This window comes from Bacillus rossius, chromosome 5 (assembly GCF_032445375.1).
Source record: "Bacillus rossius redtenbacheri isolate Brsri chromosome 5, Brsri_v3, whole genome shotgun sequence".
Lineage (NCBI taxonomy): Eukaryota > Metazoa > Arthropoda > Insecta > Phasmatodea > Bacillidae > Bacillus > Bacillus rossius.
This window is the reverse complement of record NC_086333.1, coordinates 27,948,681-27,964,205: the sequence shown is the minus strand read 5'-3', so window position 1 is coordinate 27,964,205 and position 15,525 is coordinate 27,948,681. Positions and strand designations below refer to the sequence as shown.

At 38.0% G+C, this 15,525-nt stretch overlaps 1 protein-coding gene across 4 annotated transcripts in view; it reads right to left on the bottom strand.

Moving 5' to 3' along the window:
• Positions 1-15,525, bottom strand: part of LOC134531665 (intraflagellar transport protein 88 homolog) — a 150,706-nt gene that overhangs the window by 36,047 nt on the left and 99,134 nt on the right. For all 4 annotated transcript variants that reach the window (XM_063367446.1, XM_063367445.1, XM_063367447.1 and 1 more), the window contains exon 9: positions 13,786-13,933. In XM_063367446.1, coding sequence (XP_063223516.1) covers positions 13,786-13,933 — 148 coding nt within the window. The remainder of the gene's footprint in view (positions 1-13,785; positions 13,934-15,525) is intronic.

The following is a 15,525-nucleotide window of genomic DNA, read 5'->3' as shown; positions in this document are numbered from 1 at the left end:
TTGCAATGCTCTTATTGTAGTTTCTGCTGTAGCTCTCCTGAGTGGAATGAGCCAGACGAATTTGGAGAAGGCATCTATGCATACAAGAAGCATGGAATGTCCAATTTTAGATCGGGGGAAAGGTCCCACAAAATCTATAAATAATTTTTGCATTGGTCTTTCGGCAACATCAGAAGTAAGGAATCCGAATCGTGTTTTCTGAGCGGGTTTGCTCAGTGCACATAATTTGCACAATTTTATTCTCTCAGCAATGTCCTTGTGCATTCCGTCCCAGCTAAAATGGCGACGTATGCGTTCAATTGTTTTGTAGGTGCCCAGATGTGCTCCAATCGGTGAGGTATGATAATACCTAAATACCATGTCTCTTAGGTTTTGAGGGAGGACAATTTTGAATGTTTTGCTTTGTTTTGTGCGCCTGTACAACAGTCCTTTTGAAAATTTATAGTATTTTGGAGGTGAATTTGATTTCATGTTTTGAATAATTTGTGATAGGTAGGAGTCTGAGTTTTGATGACTCTGCAAATCCGAGAAAGCTAAAGGGAAATCGGTTAGAAGTGCCTGACACGAAATCGTAGGTTCCTCCTGAAGATTAGAGTTGGAGGGGTTCTCGAACATTCGAGAGAGAGTATCAGCTACTATATTTTGTGAACCTCGAATATGCCGAATGGTGAACTTTAGTAATGAAATTTTTGCAATCCATCTGCCAAGTTTGCCTAATTGTTTGGGGTGGGCCAAAAGCCAAGCAAGGGCCTGATTATCGGTTTCTAACAAAAACTCTTTGTGTTCAAGATACTGCCTAAATTTATCTATTCCAAAAACGACAGCTAGGCACTCGAGTTCGTAAACGGATGAAGACTTCTTTTCTTGATGAGTCAGAGTGCGCGAGGCGAAAGCAATCGGTTGTCTGTGTCCATCAAAGTCTTGGGACAATACTACTCCCAAAGCTACGCTGGATGCATCGGTTTGGAGAATAAATGGCTTAGTAAAATCTGCCATTCGGAGCACTGGTGGGCTGATGATTGCCTGTTTCAAGTAATTAAATGCTTTATCCTGTTCTGGGCCCCACTTAAATGCTGAATTTTTCTTTCTCAGGGCGTTGAGTGGAGCTGCCTGTTCCGCAAAATTAGGAATAAATTTGAAATAAAAATTAACCATGCCAATAAATCTTGAAATGCCTTTAGTGTCTTTAGGCGGCTGAAAATCTACGATAGCCTGTGTGCGGCTTGGATCAATCGTTACTCCTTTACTTGAAATAATATGGCCCAAAAATGAGATTTCAGGGACAGCGAATTTCACCTTTTTTGTGTTTACAGTTAAGCCAGCATGGCGTAATCGTTCCAGGACTTGAGTCAAATGAGTTATGTGTTCCTCAAAGGACTCTGAATAGACCACAACATCGTCTAAGTAGTTGAATACAAATTTAAATTTAAGATCGCCGAAAACTTGATCAAGGAGGCGAGTTAAGACTTGTGCGCCAGTAGCTATTCCAAAAGGGACTACTTTATACTGATATAGGTTCCAGGGTACACAGAACCCGGTGATGTGTTTGGATTGAGGAGTTAAAGGTATTTGGTGGTAAGCTGAATTTAGGTCAAAAACACTAAAATATTTGGCCTTACTAAACCAATGACAAGCTGAATTGAGGTCAGGGAGTGGAATTTGTTCAACGTCTATCTTCTGATTGGCTAATCGATAGTCGATAACTAGGCGGTGACCTTGACCTTTGGGAACCAAGAAAGCAGGTGACGAATAACTAGAAGTTGAAGGCTCAATCACATCCTTATCAAGTAAGTCCTGGATGTGTTCTCGCATAATTTGCATTTTGGGTCCTAACAACTGATAAGGGTGACATCTCACTGGCTTTTTGTCCAAAAGTTTAATTTCATATTCAATAAGGTGGGTACGTCCTAATTTTTCTGTCAAAACATCAGAAAAACAGTTACATAAATTTTGTACCTCTGTTTGTTGAGCTGGTGTAAGATGGTCCAAATATGATTCATTTCCATCTTTGACACTTGTGCGAATGGCTTTAACCTTACCCTGACATTTTGTTCCCGGCGAGTCAAAAGAGATATTAACTTGTTTATTAAATTTAAACTTAAAATTTCTTGCTTGCAAATCAATTATCAATCCTGTTTTGGCTATGAAGTCTGATCCAAAAATAAGATCTGTTGCTAGATCCTGTGCAACTAGAAATGGGAAAGTCCAGGAGAATAAGTCGATTTTAATTTTAAGTAAGGCGATAGTGTTCACTTTTAATGGCTGCTCTGATGCAGTCACACATTGGATATTAACTGGTTCAGTTTTGTGAATTACTTTTTCTTTCTGTAAAACTTCAAACAGATGCCCAGAAATGAAACTTCGGACTGAGCCTGTGTCGATCAGTCCTGGAGTTTCGTGGTTGCCAATTAAGGTTTTGGCATAAGGTAAAACTGTAGGTAGATTTGCAAAAATATTATGACAGGTCCTCTTGTCTTGTTTTGGATTGATGCAGTGTTTACAGTACTCTGTAGGCTCATTATAATTTTTTATGTTTTTAGACTTAGTTGCCAATGTGTTTGTCTGTTGGTTATAGGTTTGTTTTGAATTGGACGGTTTTTTGGAAATTTTTTGTTTCTTTTTGCGTTTTCGTTTTGTCTTGTTTTCGCCTGGAGGGTGGCGATTTTCATTGACTGAGTTATGCCAATCAGTTTGTTTATTTGGTGGCACAGAAAGAAAACTTTCTGGCCACCTACCTACATGTTTTTTGGTTTGTGTTGGTAGTGAAAAGGCTGTTTGTTTTTGCTGTAACATTGTTCAATTACATGCCCGGATCTCTTACAGTATTCACAAAATGGTATGTTTCCCTGCTGTTGCCTATAATTTCCCTGGTGATTACTGTGAGGCTGTGATTTAGGGTGATTGTTAGTGTTCGTGCTTCCCTTGTTGGAGTTTTGGGAGGTCGAGAAAATGGGATGATTAGCCGGGAAATCTGGATAGCGGTTCCTTTGGTAATCGGCAAATTCTACATTGGTAGCATGAATACACAGTCTGTCCAGCTCGGCAAAGTTCTGTGGTCGGGTCTGGAAGACCGCTCGTGACCTTTCGGCAGGATTAATGCCATCAAGAATATTTGATACGATTTCATTCTCTGTGACTCCTAAACGAAGAACTAGGGCCGCTTCTTTAATGTCGGCGATGTATCTGGACAATGGCTCATTCCTGTGTTGTAATCTATTATACCAGTCAAGCCTGAGATTCGTGAGCATCCTGGCAGGAATAAAAAAACTTATTACATCTGCATGGTATTGATCAAAAGTTAAATTATTTTCAATGGCCACCGAGGTTCTTTCACTCAAGGGCGGCTGTGTAAGGGGGAAAACTAATTCGAAAAGTTCCCTCGTTGGTATGTTGCATTTTTGGTGCAACCTAATAAGTTGTCGTAGAAAGTCAATTAATTTCTTTGGGTCCAAACCATTGGTTTCAGGTAGATTATTTAGTAGCCTCTCGGCTGGGTGGGGAATTTTGCTGTAGAAATGCGAACTATGGCCTTGAGGTTCTGATGTTGGTGGTTGGTGCTGTATAGTCGCTGGTTGTTAATTAGACAAAGGGGGGTGGGGGTTGTGTCGCGGAAGAGGGGCGGCAGGGGCGAGTGGAAGGTATGTGGTTGAGGGACTGACCTGTGGTATTTGTGGATCGGGTATTGGAATGGTTGGCATGACAGTTGTTTGTGCCCTTATTTCTGTCGAGGTGGATGTGACTGGCTGTGCTGAGGGTGTGATTGGGATGCTAAATGCCAAGGGGGAGGGGTGACGTTCAGGGGTGGTTTGAAGTGATGAGAAGGGAGATGTGAATTGATGGCATGGATTGAAAATGGCTCCTGAGGTGGGTGGAAAACACACGGATTGGTAAGGGTATGTGGAGTATTCTGGAGGAGGTCTGGTGTAAGTGTCCTTGGTAACAGTCTGCGGTATTGGTCTGATGACCGTCCCGGGTGGAAACCACACGTGGGTGGATGGCTGACTGACAGTAGTGAATGTGGGTGGACTAGGAAGTTGATTTGTGGAAAATGAAACTGGAAAAGGTGATGCAGGGAGGAGTGGAGGGGAGACTGGTAATGATGCGCCCTGAGTGGTCTGTGTTTGTGCTCGTTGTGTGTCAGTTTTAATCTCTTCGAGGGGTGGTGTGTTCACTTCAGACCTTTGTGTCTGGATGTCGGGAACTAACCCAGTCGCCTCGAGGCTTGTGTTTTGTAGAGCATTGAGTCTAGTTCTCAACTTGAATCGGAGATTAGGGATCTGCTGACGACATTGGTCTATTTCCTTTTGATAAACCCCATTTAGTTTGCCTTTTGACAATATTACCAGGTTTGCTAGCCTGGTGGCAACGTGATCGAGTCGGGTGATCATTCTTAATATGTGGGGTTTGTTTGTTTCGGTGGACACTACATTTGCAAATGCTGCAATATCTTGGAATTTACTGGTGGTGACAGTAAATTCACTAAGAGGGTCTAAGTTCAAATTTAGAAGTGAGTGTTGTGTTTGTGGTTGGCAAGACCTGAGTCTTTTTCTCAGCTCTTGGGCGTCTCCTGAAGTGGACTGCCCACGAAGTGCTAACTCGTGGATCACCTCGTCTTTCAAAAGATACTCTGGAGTAATCATAGTGAAAATCAAATTTAGTGTACCCTTAAACCACAGAAGGCTTAAGAAGGAGTGAGCGTCTGCTCACAATGACCTTGAACCTTACCCTAGGCTTACTTACTAAACATAAAAACACTCTTAACTTAACTTATACTAGTAACTCACAAGGAGCCTTATTATTTTTTCTTTCTGGTCGCCACCCTGGTCGCACAGATTCTAAACCCACAAATTGTAACGCAAAAATTACGTTTGTCAGGAGTAATGACCTTTAAACAACAAGGGAGGGGAGGTTCCTCTCGCTCGGCGGGCGTGCGCGCTGATTAGATAAGTCGACACCGCGCCCGTCGCTGTTTGGGTTGCCGGGGTGTGAGGGGGGGGGGGGGGGGAAGAGAGGAAGGCCGTAGTGGAGGCACGTTTAACTGATAACACACGTGCGCGCAGCCGAACACTGGCCGCGAAACGGAGTGGGTGGGGAGGTCAGCTGGGAGGCGCGAGGAAACACTCGCCCGTCTACTGATGTGCAGCGGCCATATTCAACATGGCGGACACTCTATGGTCCGTAAAAACAAATACCGGACTATACGTACACATACTCATTAATAAAAGGGAGATAAAAGAATTCTAATGGTGAGTGTAAATTTCCATGCAAAAAGACTTACTATAGTAAAATAGATATAAAAATACGCGTTAATTGGCCAGTCAACGTTTACAATACTACAAACTAAAGTTAAAAATTATTTTAAAAAACTGCTTACACTTATTATCATTTAGTTTGAAAGTATTTGTAATTTAGCCAAAATAATAGCAATGACCACAATAAACACAGTTTTGATGCAAAATTACGTTATTACAGATCCGATAAATTATATAAACTAAAGTTACTGCTATCCCTTCTTGAACTCTCTTTATGTTCTATTTAAAATATACCCTGTCAAAAATTTATTAACTTAAATTAATTTTTTTTTTTTTTAAACTATGCTTATAAAGTATGCTTTTAACAAACCACGCTCTGCTACCACTTTCTGAACCCCCCTTTGTGCTTGTGCCATTGGGTAGTACCTTTATTTATAGTCCTGGAAGCCGCTTATAGCCACACAAATGTTCGTTGAAAATTCCAGAGGGCACAAGGGAGAAACGGAATGTCCAAATGGTGTTCCTCAAGTAAACCTTAGAGAACACTGTGGATCGTTAATGTTAATAAAAAAAATTAACAACTAGATAAAAAAATACAACATGGGTGATTGTGCCATATTCCCTTGTTTATTTGTTAAAGTTAGAATTAAAAAAAAACTATTTCTGTAGTTGGTATTTTCTGAATTTCGGACATATTATAACTTTACAATTTCAATACATAATAATATTAGACAGATTCAATTTACTAATTCAGGGGCCCCTCTAAAAAAGAACATAGACAGAGGTTAATAATAATTTTTGCGTAGTCTTTTGTCTTATAATAAAACCTTCGTAAAATCAGTTCTGTTATTTTAACAATATTAAAAGTTCACCGAAGACTGGCCATGACGAGGGGGTCGGGAGAAATCAGAATGTACTGTACCACAAGCATGATCTGGACATATTGCCGAAAATGTCGTTGAGATGCAATAGCTTCCCGGTCACCGGAGAAGGCTGGCGATTTTCAGGGGCTCCGCGAAGTTGGAGCCGAAACCCCAAGAGGTTGGGAGGGTGGTACTCCGGAGATTTGGAACCCGGAACTTTGGAACTTGGGACTTTGCACCCTCATACTGCTGAGGGTGAAATCCGAAGAAAACGGTCCACGGGATGGCACTCGCGGACGCGGGTCGCGTAAGCGAACATAACTAGATTATTAGGTGATGTAAACAATAATAAAACCAACTAGCTAACCAGAAAAAAGAGACGGGACTACTCCCGAAACTTTGGTAATCACATGCCTAGACTTTGTTGGAGCTCTCCGACAGCAAAAGAAGAAAAACCGACGAATTGGCGGGAGCCAAGTCTCTAAGACGACCGTTCGCGACGAGAGCTCAAGAAAAACTCCCCCTTTTCCTAAGTGGCACGAGGTAACATCGGCTAGCCCAGGGAAGCTGGGACTCGAGGGGAAGGGAAAATTAGCTGATTGGCCGAAGACGCCTTGGTGGGGGTCGCTCGAATGGGGTAAAAGAAATTATAAAAAAAGGGGGGGGGGGTAAGTTCTGTTGGTCGGGCGGTGCTGCTCTCTAGGTAGGTGACACGAGAAACTAAGGGTTAGCCGACAGCTCCGGGACGAGCGGGAAGCCTACTTACAGGCGTTCGGGGGTAATTTAGTTCAAAACAGTGCCACTAGATGGCACGGGTGAGTCGTTTGGCGCTAGCAAATGGCCCCGAAGAGTCTGGCGGGGCGTGCCCAGGAGAATGCCCGTTCAGGGTCCTCGGGCTGCTTCTGAGAAAACATGGAGGGGTGGGGGGGATGGGGAAACTGCACTGTCTGAGAGAAACGACGGCCGTTCGTGACGAGACGTTATGCTAACGTCGGGTGGGACATGAGCCGCGCATGACAAAAGGTGCTCATGTCATGCTGCTACTCGGATCTGAGCTCGTCGTGAGAGATTGTCGATGGCAGCAGTTCCTGTCACGAGAGGGGATCGAAATGACAGACGGGAGGCGTGTGGCTAGGCGAGGAAAATTTGAATCGCCCTGCTGAGTTTAGCAGGCGTCGGCGAGAATGCTGGGGGGGGGGGGGGACTTAGGCTTGGGAACTTGGCAGGGCCACTGCTATAACAAACTTTAGGTGAGAGTGTACACTGAGGGGGGAAAAATTAAATTGAGTCGCAAATTTAATACGTGAAATTCAGATTAAAAAAAATTGAAAATTTTTGAAAATAGGGCCGAAAATCTAAATTGGCGGCACAACCTAAGAGAAAACATTTCAGTTCAAGGATGTGAATACAAGTCTCATGTATTTGTCATTATTGATACAGACATGAAAACCATGTGATTGTGATTAATTATCAATATAACACTAACTGTAAGCTTGAAGTAGTTCACCGTGTGACGATTTTAATGGCCGTGGCTGACCAACTACCCCACTTCCCCCCCTCCTCCTATCATTTTGAGCCTTGTCCATGCCCCTCTCCGTGGATTTTTGATTCCCCCTTTTTTCTCCTCCGTACCAGCGCAATGCAATTTTGTTTGAGAATTTTTATACCCCCGCAGAGGTCTCGAGCGGCCTCACAAGTGCATCCTTTGAATATTTTCTAGTGAAGGTAATCAACATTGTTTTATTTTTATTAAGGGAGACCAGATTACTTGAACACCAATTATTAACTTATGTGATGTCATTTTGAAGTTATATGTTATATTTTTTAACAAGCAATTCTTGTGTGTGTCCATATATATATAAATCTATCTATCTATCTATCTATCTATCTATCTATCCATCCATCCATCCATCTATCTATCTATCTATCCATCCATCTATCTATCTACCTCTCTCTCTCTCTCTCTCTCTCTCTCTCTCTCTATATATATATATATATATATATATATATATATATAATATATATATATGTGTGTGTGTGTGTGTGTGTGTGAATCTCGGAAACGGCTCCAACGATTTTCATGAAATTTAGTATGCAGGGGGTTTCGGATGCGATAAATCGATCTAGCTAGGATTCATTTTTAGAAAATGTTGTTTTATCAGTGTTTTCAATTATATATATAATCTGAATCTCGGAAACGGCTCCCACGATTTTCATGAAATTAAGTATGCAGGGGGTTTCAGGGGTGATAAATCAATCTAGATAGGATTCATTTTTAGAATATGTTGTTTTATCCGTGTTTTCAATTTTATATATACATTTTTTTTTTCTGAATCTCGAAAACGGCTCCAATGATTTTCAGTAAAGACTCATTTCAAGAAAACCTTCATGAAAATAATCAGGTTTCCGCTCGTCCCACACGTGCTGCTAAAGTAAGATGCTTGCAAAACTTGACTAACATTATACGAGCAGAAAGGTCTTATGATTTAGATGTTTCACAAGAGCGTGCGTCACAACGTGTGGCCGCTGAAAAAAATATTATTCATATTTCATCATTTCATCAGTATGTAATTCGTATTTAAATACAATTTCTAAAAAAAACACAATTTAACAAAAAATAAATAAAAATACCTAGCAAAGCTCGGTCATCCAGGTTCTAACTAGAGTTATTATATTAATAGCAGAAATTTTTCTATATATTTTCAAATCATCCGCAAAAATATGTACCAATGCTGTAATTTAAAAATAAGTTATCAATAACAGTTGCGATATAAAAATTTAAAATTTTTCCAATCTACATAGTAAATCCAATTTGGTAGAAACATTCAGCTGAATAAATTACTGTATTGACATATGACGTTTCTGTGATTTGAGTAAATGTTTCATTTTAAATGCTCATTAATTACATGATTTTAGTTATATTTTGGTGGTATATGGGGTATTCACTTCCATTTCGGTGTTACATGGTCTATTGAAATGGTTTTCAGTGTTATTTTGGTTTTGACTTGATGTAAGTTTTTGGACATATGCCACTGCTAAGAACTTTTTCTGTTGAAGAAAAACTAAAAAATAAAAAATAAAAAATAAAAAAATAAATAAATAAAAGCCAAAAAAGACAAAAAACACAAAATTAAGCAAAAAATTGCTGTTGTCAACAAGAATATAAACACCACAAAATATTCCGTAACAGGAAATTGGTCAACAAAGCAAAGAAAAACAAATTGTTGTACTAAGAGAACGAAAAAAAAAAAAACACAAATGATGACGAGACAGAAATATTGAACCCAAAAAATTCAGCACAACGATTGAAACGAAACAAAAACACGACAAAACGAAAAGACAAAACAAACACAATAGTTTTCCAAAACAGAATAGAACGATAAAAACCCCCCACAAATGATGACGACACAGAAATATTGAACCCAAAAAATTCAGCACAACGGTTGAAACGAAACAAAATCACGACAAAACGAAAAGACGAAACGAACACAATAGTTTTACCAAAACAGAAACAATGACGTTTCGGGAACTGCTATCTGCTCCCGTCCTCAGGCAAAGACGCACATGGTACGGAAACAGCAATGGAATGGCGTATGTCCAAAAACTTACATCAAGACATCCCATTGCACAAATCTTTCAAAGATAATTTTGGTTTTATCGCAATTCATCATATAATATTGTCCCTAGCTATAGTTTATTTCTTTCAAAGTAAACAAAAAATTATCTCAAATCTGCTACAAGCCATACAGTTAAAAAAAAAAAAAAATTGGAACTGCTTATTTAACTTTAAATATTTAATATGATATGTGTTTTGGAAAAACAGGTGCACCTGAAATGCATTCTAATTGAAAATTATTTATACTATCTATTTTACAATGACAGTTAACATATATTAAAATTAAATTAACAGAGTAAATATTAGAGGTAATAATAATTGCGTCTTAAAATTTTCAATCTCCTAAAATATAATGAAAAAAATTTATTTTGAAATCATAGTATGATGAAATATGAGGTTGTTAATACATTTTCAGTTCAAAAAAATTCATCAAGCAAAGGTGAAAATATTCCACAGCAGGATGAAACCCAACATCTAGAGGAGTGGTTCCCAACCTTTTGTGGTTTATCTCCCCTTTCTGGATGTTGACTAACACCTATCCCCACCCCCCTTTTTCAAATTCATTGTATGCCTAATTTTAATTTAAAGTAAACTGTAAAAAGTAAAAAAAAAAAAAAACATTTTATTTATTTAAACATTTAAACAATTTATTACCCCATAATTAAAAAGCAACCATAGCAGTGTAATCTGGTCCCTTTTAAATAAAATATAAAAAAAATTAAAATGTCCTACATTTTTTACAGATTTATTTTTAAGAACAAAGAACTAAGAACATTGACATACATTAAAAAAAACAAAAAAAAAACATGAGTACATGTTTTTATTTTTAAATTGGTATCTGGAAAAATTTGACAGTTCAAATTTTAAAAAAATTATTCAAATAACTTTATTAACACTAGAAACAGCTGTAGCAATCATTCAAGGTTAATTGAAAGTTTGAAAACTTTGTTATTGTATTATTTTACCTCTTCAATGGCTGCCTTGTGCTTGATGGATTTCAGTTAAAGCTTGAATATCCAGATTTATGTTCGTCAAGTTCAGACGCAAGTCTCCTTTAAGGCAAATGTCCAACTTATTTCTTTGTTTTGTGAGGAGCTGAACAACAGAACTAAATCCTTTTTCAACGAAATATATTGACGGGAACGAGATGAGAAGTGGTTCAGTTTTTCCCCACAGTTGTGGATAAGTGTCTATAAGCTTCACCCATGCTAACTCGTAACCGCTCTGCTTGAAAATGATTTTCGCCTCACAGTCATACTTCAGATCTAGAAACTCCGTCTGCAAAGAGTTATTAAGCTTATCCACAGCTTCAAACGAGAACGGATCTAGAATCCAATCCGGAATTTGTAACTGGGTCAAATATTCAAATCTTGATTCCATGTCAGTTTTTAACTGGTCAAAGTGATCAGTAAAAATTAGGATTTTGTCTTCTGGGAGTTCAGGAAACTCGTTATCTGACACAAAACACTTTTTAAGGGTCGAAAACTGAATGAGCTCTTTACGGCTAATATTTTCCTTGTGAATATCAAACTTGGCGATGAATGATGAAATAATTCCTTTGGCCTTGATAAGGTTCATCTTGTTTCCTTGAAACCTTGTATTGACTTCGTTAATTTTTTCAAAAATATCTGTAAGGTACGCAAGTTTAAACTTGCGTTGCTTCAAATTCTCATTTGAAACAGGATCAGATGTGTTGAGAAACTCGGTAATCGTGTCAAATAATTCGAAGAAACGGCGCAAACAGTTTCCTTTGGAAAGCCACCTCCAAGCTGTATGTAGAAGCTAGCGTTCGAATTCTTCCTCATTTTCATGGCAAAGTTGTCGGAACAAACGGTAATTGAGGAAATTAGCTTTGATCTTGTTGACACCAGCAATAACCAGTTGTAGGGTTTCATGCAGGACACCACTCAATTTTTTCGCAACTAAGTGTTGAAGATGAATGACACAGCGAATAGTGATGACCTCTGGCACTTCTTTCTTAAGGTGGGCTATAAACCCAGCATGACGACCTGACATGGCAGGAGCACCGTCTGTTGCGCAAGCACTCACGTTTTTTTAGAGGAATCTCTTTTTCCTCAAAATAACCTTGCACCGCTTTAAAAATCGACAATCCCTTCATATCAGTTATCAAAGTCCTAGCAAAAAACACCTCCTCGTTAATTTACTTTTGTTCATTAATAAAGCTCACATAAGCTAATAAAATTGATTTGTTATCAATCACAGTTGATTCATCAATCTGCAATGCAAATTTACTATTTTTCAACAAATTGGTGAGTTTGGATTCAACATCCGTGGCCATTTCGTCAATTTGCCTAGAAACACTATTGTTGCTCAAAGGAACCGATTTACTTATCTTATTACTAGGGTCCTCGCCTAGCATGATTTCTACAATTTTTTTTGATTGCAGGTAAAACAAGTCTCTCGCCAATTGTGAGGTTTAGCACATTTAGCGATCAATAAAGACACCTCGTAAGAAGCAAGAAGACCTTTGTCAAGATCGGTTGCTCGTTTTTTAAATAATTCACTCAAATTTGTCTGTTTATCAGCTTTAGCTTTGAGGTGTTGAAAATAACTAAGTTCTTTACTCACTTTATCACTGTGTACTCTTGATAAATGATCTTTCATTCGCGAAGGCTTCATGGCTTCATTACTAGTAAATGTTTTATCACACAAAAGACCATGTGGAAACTGCACATTTTGCGGTGACGCGATAAAACCGAATTTTAAATACTCAGCTGAGTACTTCTTCTTTTTTTATTCCATTGTGCATGAACTTCTACACTTCAAAACAAACGCACAAAAGCAGAAAAGACACGCACAAAAACTGATGGTGAAGCACACAAAGACTGGTGAAGACTGACGACGAATGTAGGTCAATGGCAAGTGTGTTGTGATAGCTGGAGGTTTAGGGGGTTGAGTCACCAGTCGGCCGCGCTGAGCAACAACAGGTGGGTGACTGTGAAGAGGGGTGAGTGCAGTCAACTCGCCGGCTAAGAATAGCTAGTGACTCATGCTATACGGCAACTTGTACTGTACAGTATTATTTTAATTTTTACCCCTTTGAATACTCATCGCCCCCAAATCACCCCCACTTATTTACCACTGATCTAGAGAATCACAGTGGGCATAACTTTCCCAAATGGGCAAATACAGGCATTGATTACTTGGAGACAATCTCTTGAGTGAATGTAAACTTAAGGAATTCTTAAACGTGAAACAAAATGTTTCACAACATGAATCTGGTTCCATACATGAACAAAAAAAAAAAAAAAAAAAAAAACCTTGAATAAACCTTTAACTTAAAATCAGCTCAATAAAGGAATTGGTCTCAAACTTAAACAACATGCAAGATATGGTTGCAGATGCACAATTAAATGACGAAAATGACAGTAAAACAAAGATGCATACAGAAAAATAATTCTCTTGTAACTAACGGAAAACAATGTAATCAATACAAAAAAAAAATCATATTGCATTTTGAAAAATCACAAAATACACCACTATTACTATGGTGAACAACAATACTTAAAAAAAAATTTGAACAGCAATTTAGCACAAATGATGACATCAATCATTACTCAGTATAATCATTAAGAATCACTCATTAACCGAAAGGACAACTAAAGTAGTAAAGCTCACTACAAATGAACATCAAAAGTGCAGGCAGGCATTTGCTTGAGAAATAAATCCTGTGAGACCAGCAATGAACATTCAACAGAGAAAAAAATTTTTAGAAAAAAATTAGCTGGAAGCACACAACTTCAAATACCGGAACATACTAATACATATTTGAATAATTAAAACTGCAACATCTTTACTGAGAATGAAAGTAAACTAAAAGTGAATGAGACACAAACATAAGACTCTTCGAAAACATATAGGAAAATTATATATTAGTCAAATTTGGGAAAACAAGCAATTCAAAACATTTTGACGAAATTAGGATAGTTTATATAATCATTTAGCAGGAATTACAATTCCAATATATTAAAATTTTCCAAGGTAAAATTAAAAAAAAAAACCAGGTGCTGGAGCTGGCCAGGGCAAGACGGACCTGCAGTGAAGGTATCCTCGATGACTGGGGAGATCAACTTGGCAGCGGTGAGGATGCTCCTCTCAGCCTCCTGCTTCATCTGTCGCTCCATCTGCCGCAAGCTGTCGTTCTTGATGGCCTCGAGCACCAGGTTGGCGGCCGGGTCATCCTGCAACCGCCACACTGCTTTCCCGCAACCTACCCGTCACATTGCCAGCAACTCAAGAAAACACTTCTGAAGCGTGTTTCATCCTTAGATTGAAGTCTGCATTTAAATGGGCATTTACTCTCTTTTCACTGCATGATATCTATTATTAGTGCTGTCCTTATACCAGTTTCCTCTTTTGCCAGATAAAACCGGTTCTCGAAGTAATGCCCTAATTCGTTCCAGTAAAACAGAGCGCTAATTTAAACGTGCTTATCAAATATATTTTTTTCCATTTGAGTATATTTTAATCAAAATAATTTGTTTTCCAATCAGGTAAGTGTGCTTGCAGACAAACATTTTAAAGACACTACTACCATTCAAATCAATTTACAGTACTAAAATATGTCTACATACATTTGAAGTACATTTAAATACATGTTGACTAACATTTTAAGATTAAACAACCAAAAATTAAATTCAAAAAATTCACGCACAGCATTTTTTGAATAACAGAGCTTGGGCGTAACATTCCTAAGCAGCTCTAACGACATTTCTGAGTTACACAATAATGATGTTATTAATTATTAATATAAGAGATAAATTTTAATTCCAACAATATTTAAAAAATCATTAACTACATTTTATACATTATTATAAATATAGTTTAACTTGTTAAAATGATTCCTGGCTCAGTCGCCTACTAAAAGTGTGTCTGCCATGATTTAGCACTAGCGCATCCTAATATGTGCGAGGTAAACTAGCCCTGAAAGCTTCTGGCTCAACTCTGCAGAGCTGCTGCTGACATACAGGATGGTGTAATATAAAAGTTGGCTGAACACTCAGGCCGTTGTTGGAGATAAATAAGCAGTGAAGGAAGTGAATAACTATTAAGGAAAGGCAAAATATAGTTTTTTGATGCGTCACATTATTAATTTGTTGCATTGTATTTAATGCTACACAAGAGCTGTTGCCATTGTGCACTAACGAAAATTAAAAGTAACGTTAAAGATAAAGTGCTTCTTTGAATCTATGACCACATTACTTGAAATCATGCTCTAATTTATTGGTGTCGTTACTTCGAAACCACGCAAATTGATCAGCGTTAATTTAAGAGGCAGCTGCATACCCAAAGAGCGCAAAAGTTTTAGATACAACTTTATAATACCTATTTTTAGGGATGTGCGAATCCTTGATTTTCAGTTTGGTTCGAATCCGATTCCGAATATTAAGCACAGAATAATTAAAAATAATTGGTTAATTTAAAAATAATGTGCTCTCTTTCTTCTAACTGTAACTACTGGCAATTATTTATTACACTGAGATTGAAATGTTTATAATTATGTAAACTTCATTAATAATAAACACTTTAAAATATGAAAACCAAAACATATTCGTTTCTTCAACTCAATCGTAATAAACTGCACGCCACAGGGAAATCTCAGTTTTATAAACGTTTCAGCAAATAAAAGCATTTTTACTCCCATAAATAGCCAAGAAGTGTTTTTCTTGTAGGTATGTAATTGTTTTTAGTTTATAGTTTGCTATACGACGAAATTCGTAATCATAGTTTAGTCTCTTGAAATCTCGAAATTCTTTTAATGTCACTGAGTTAA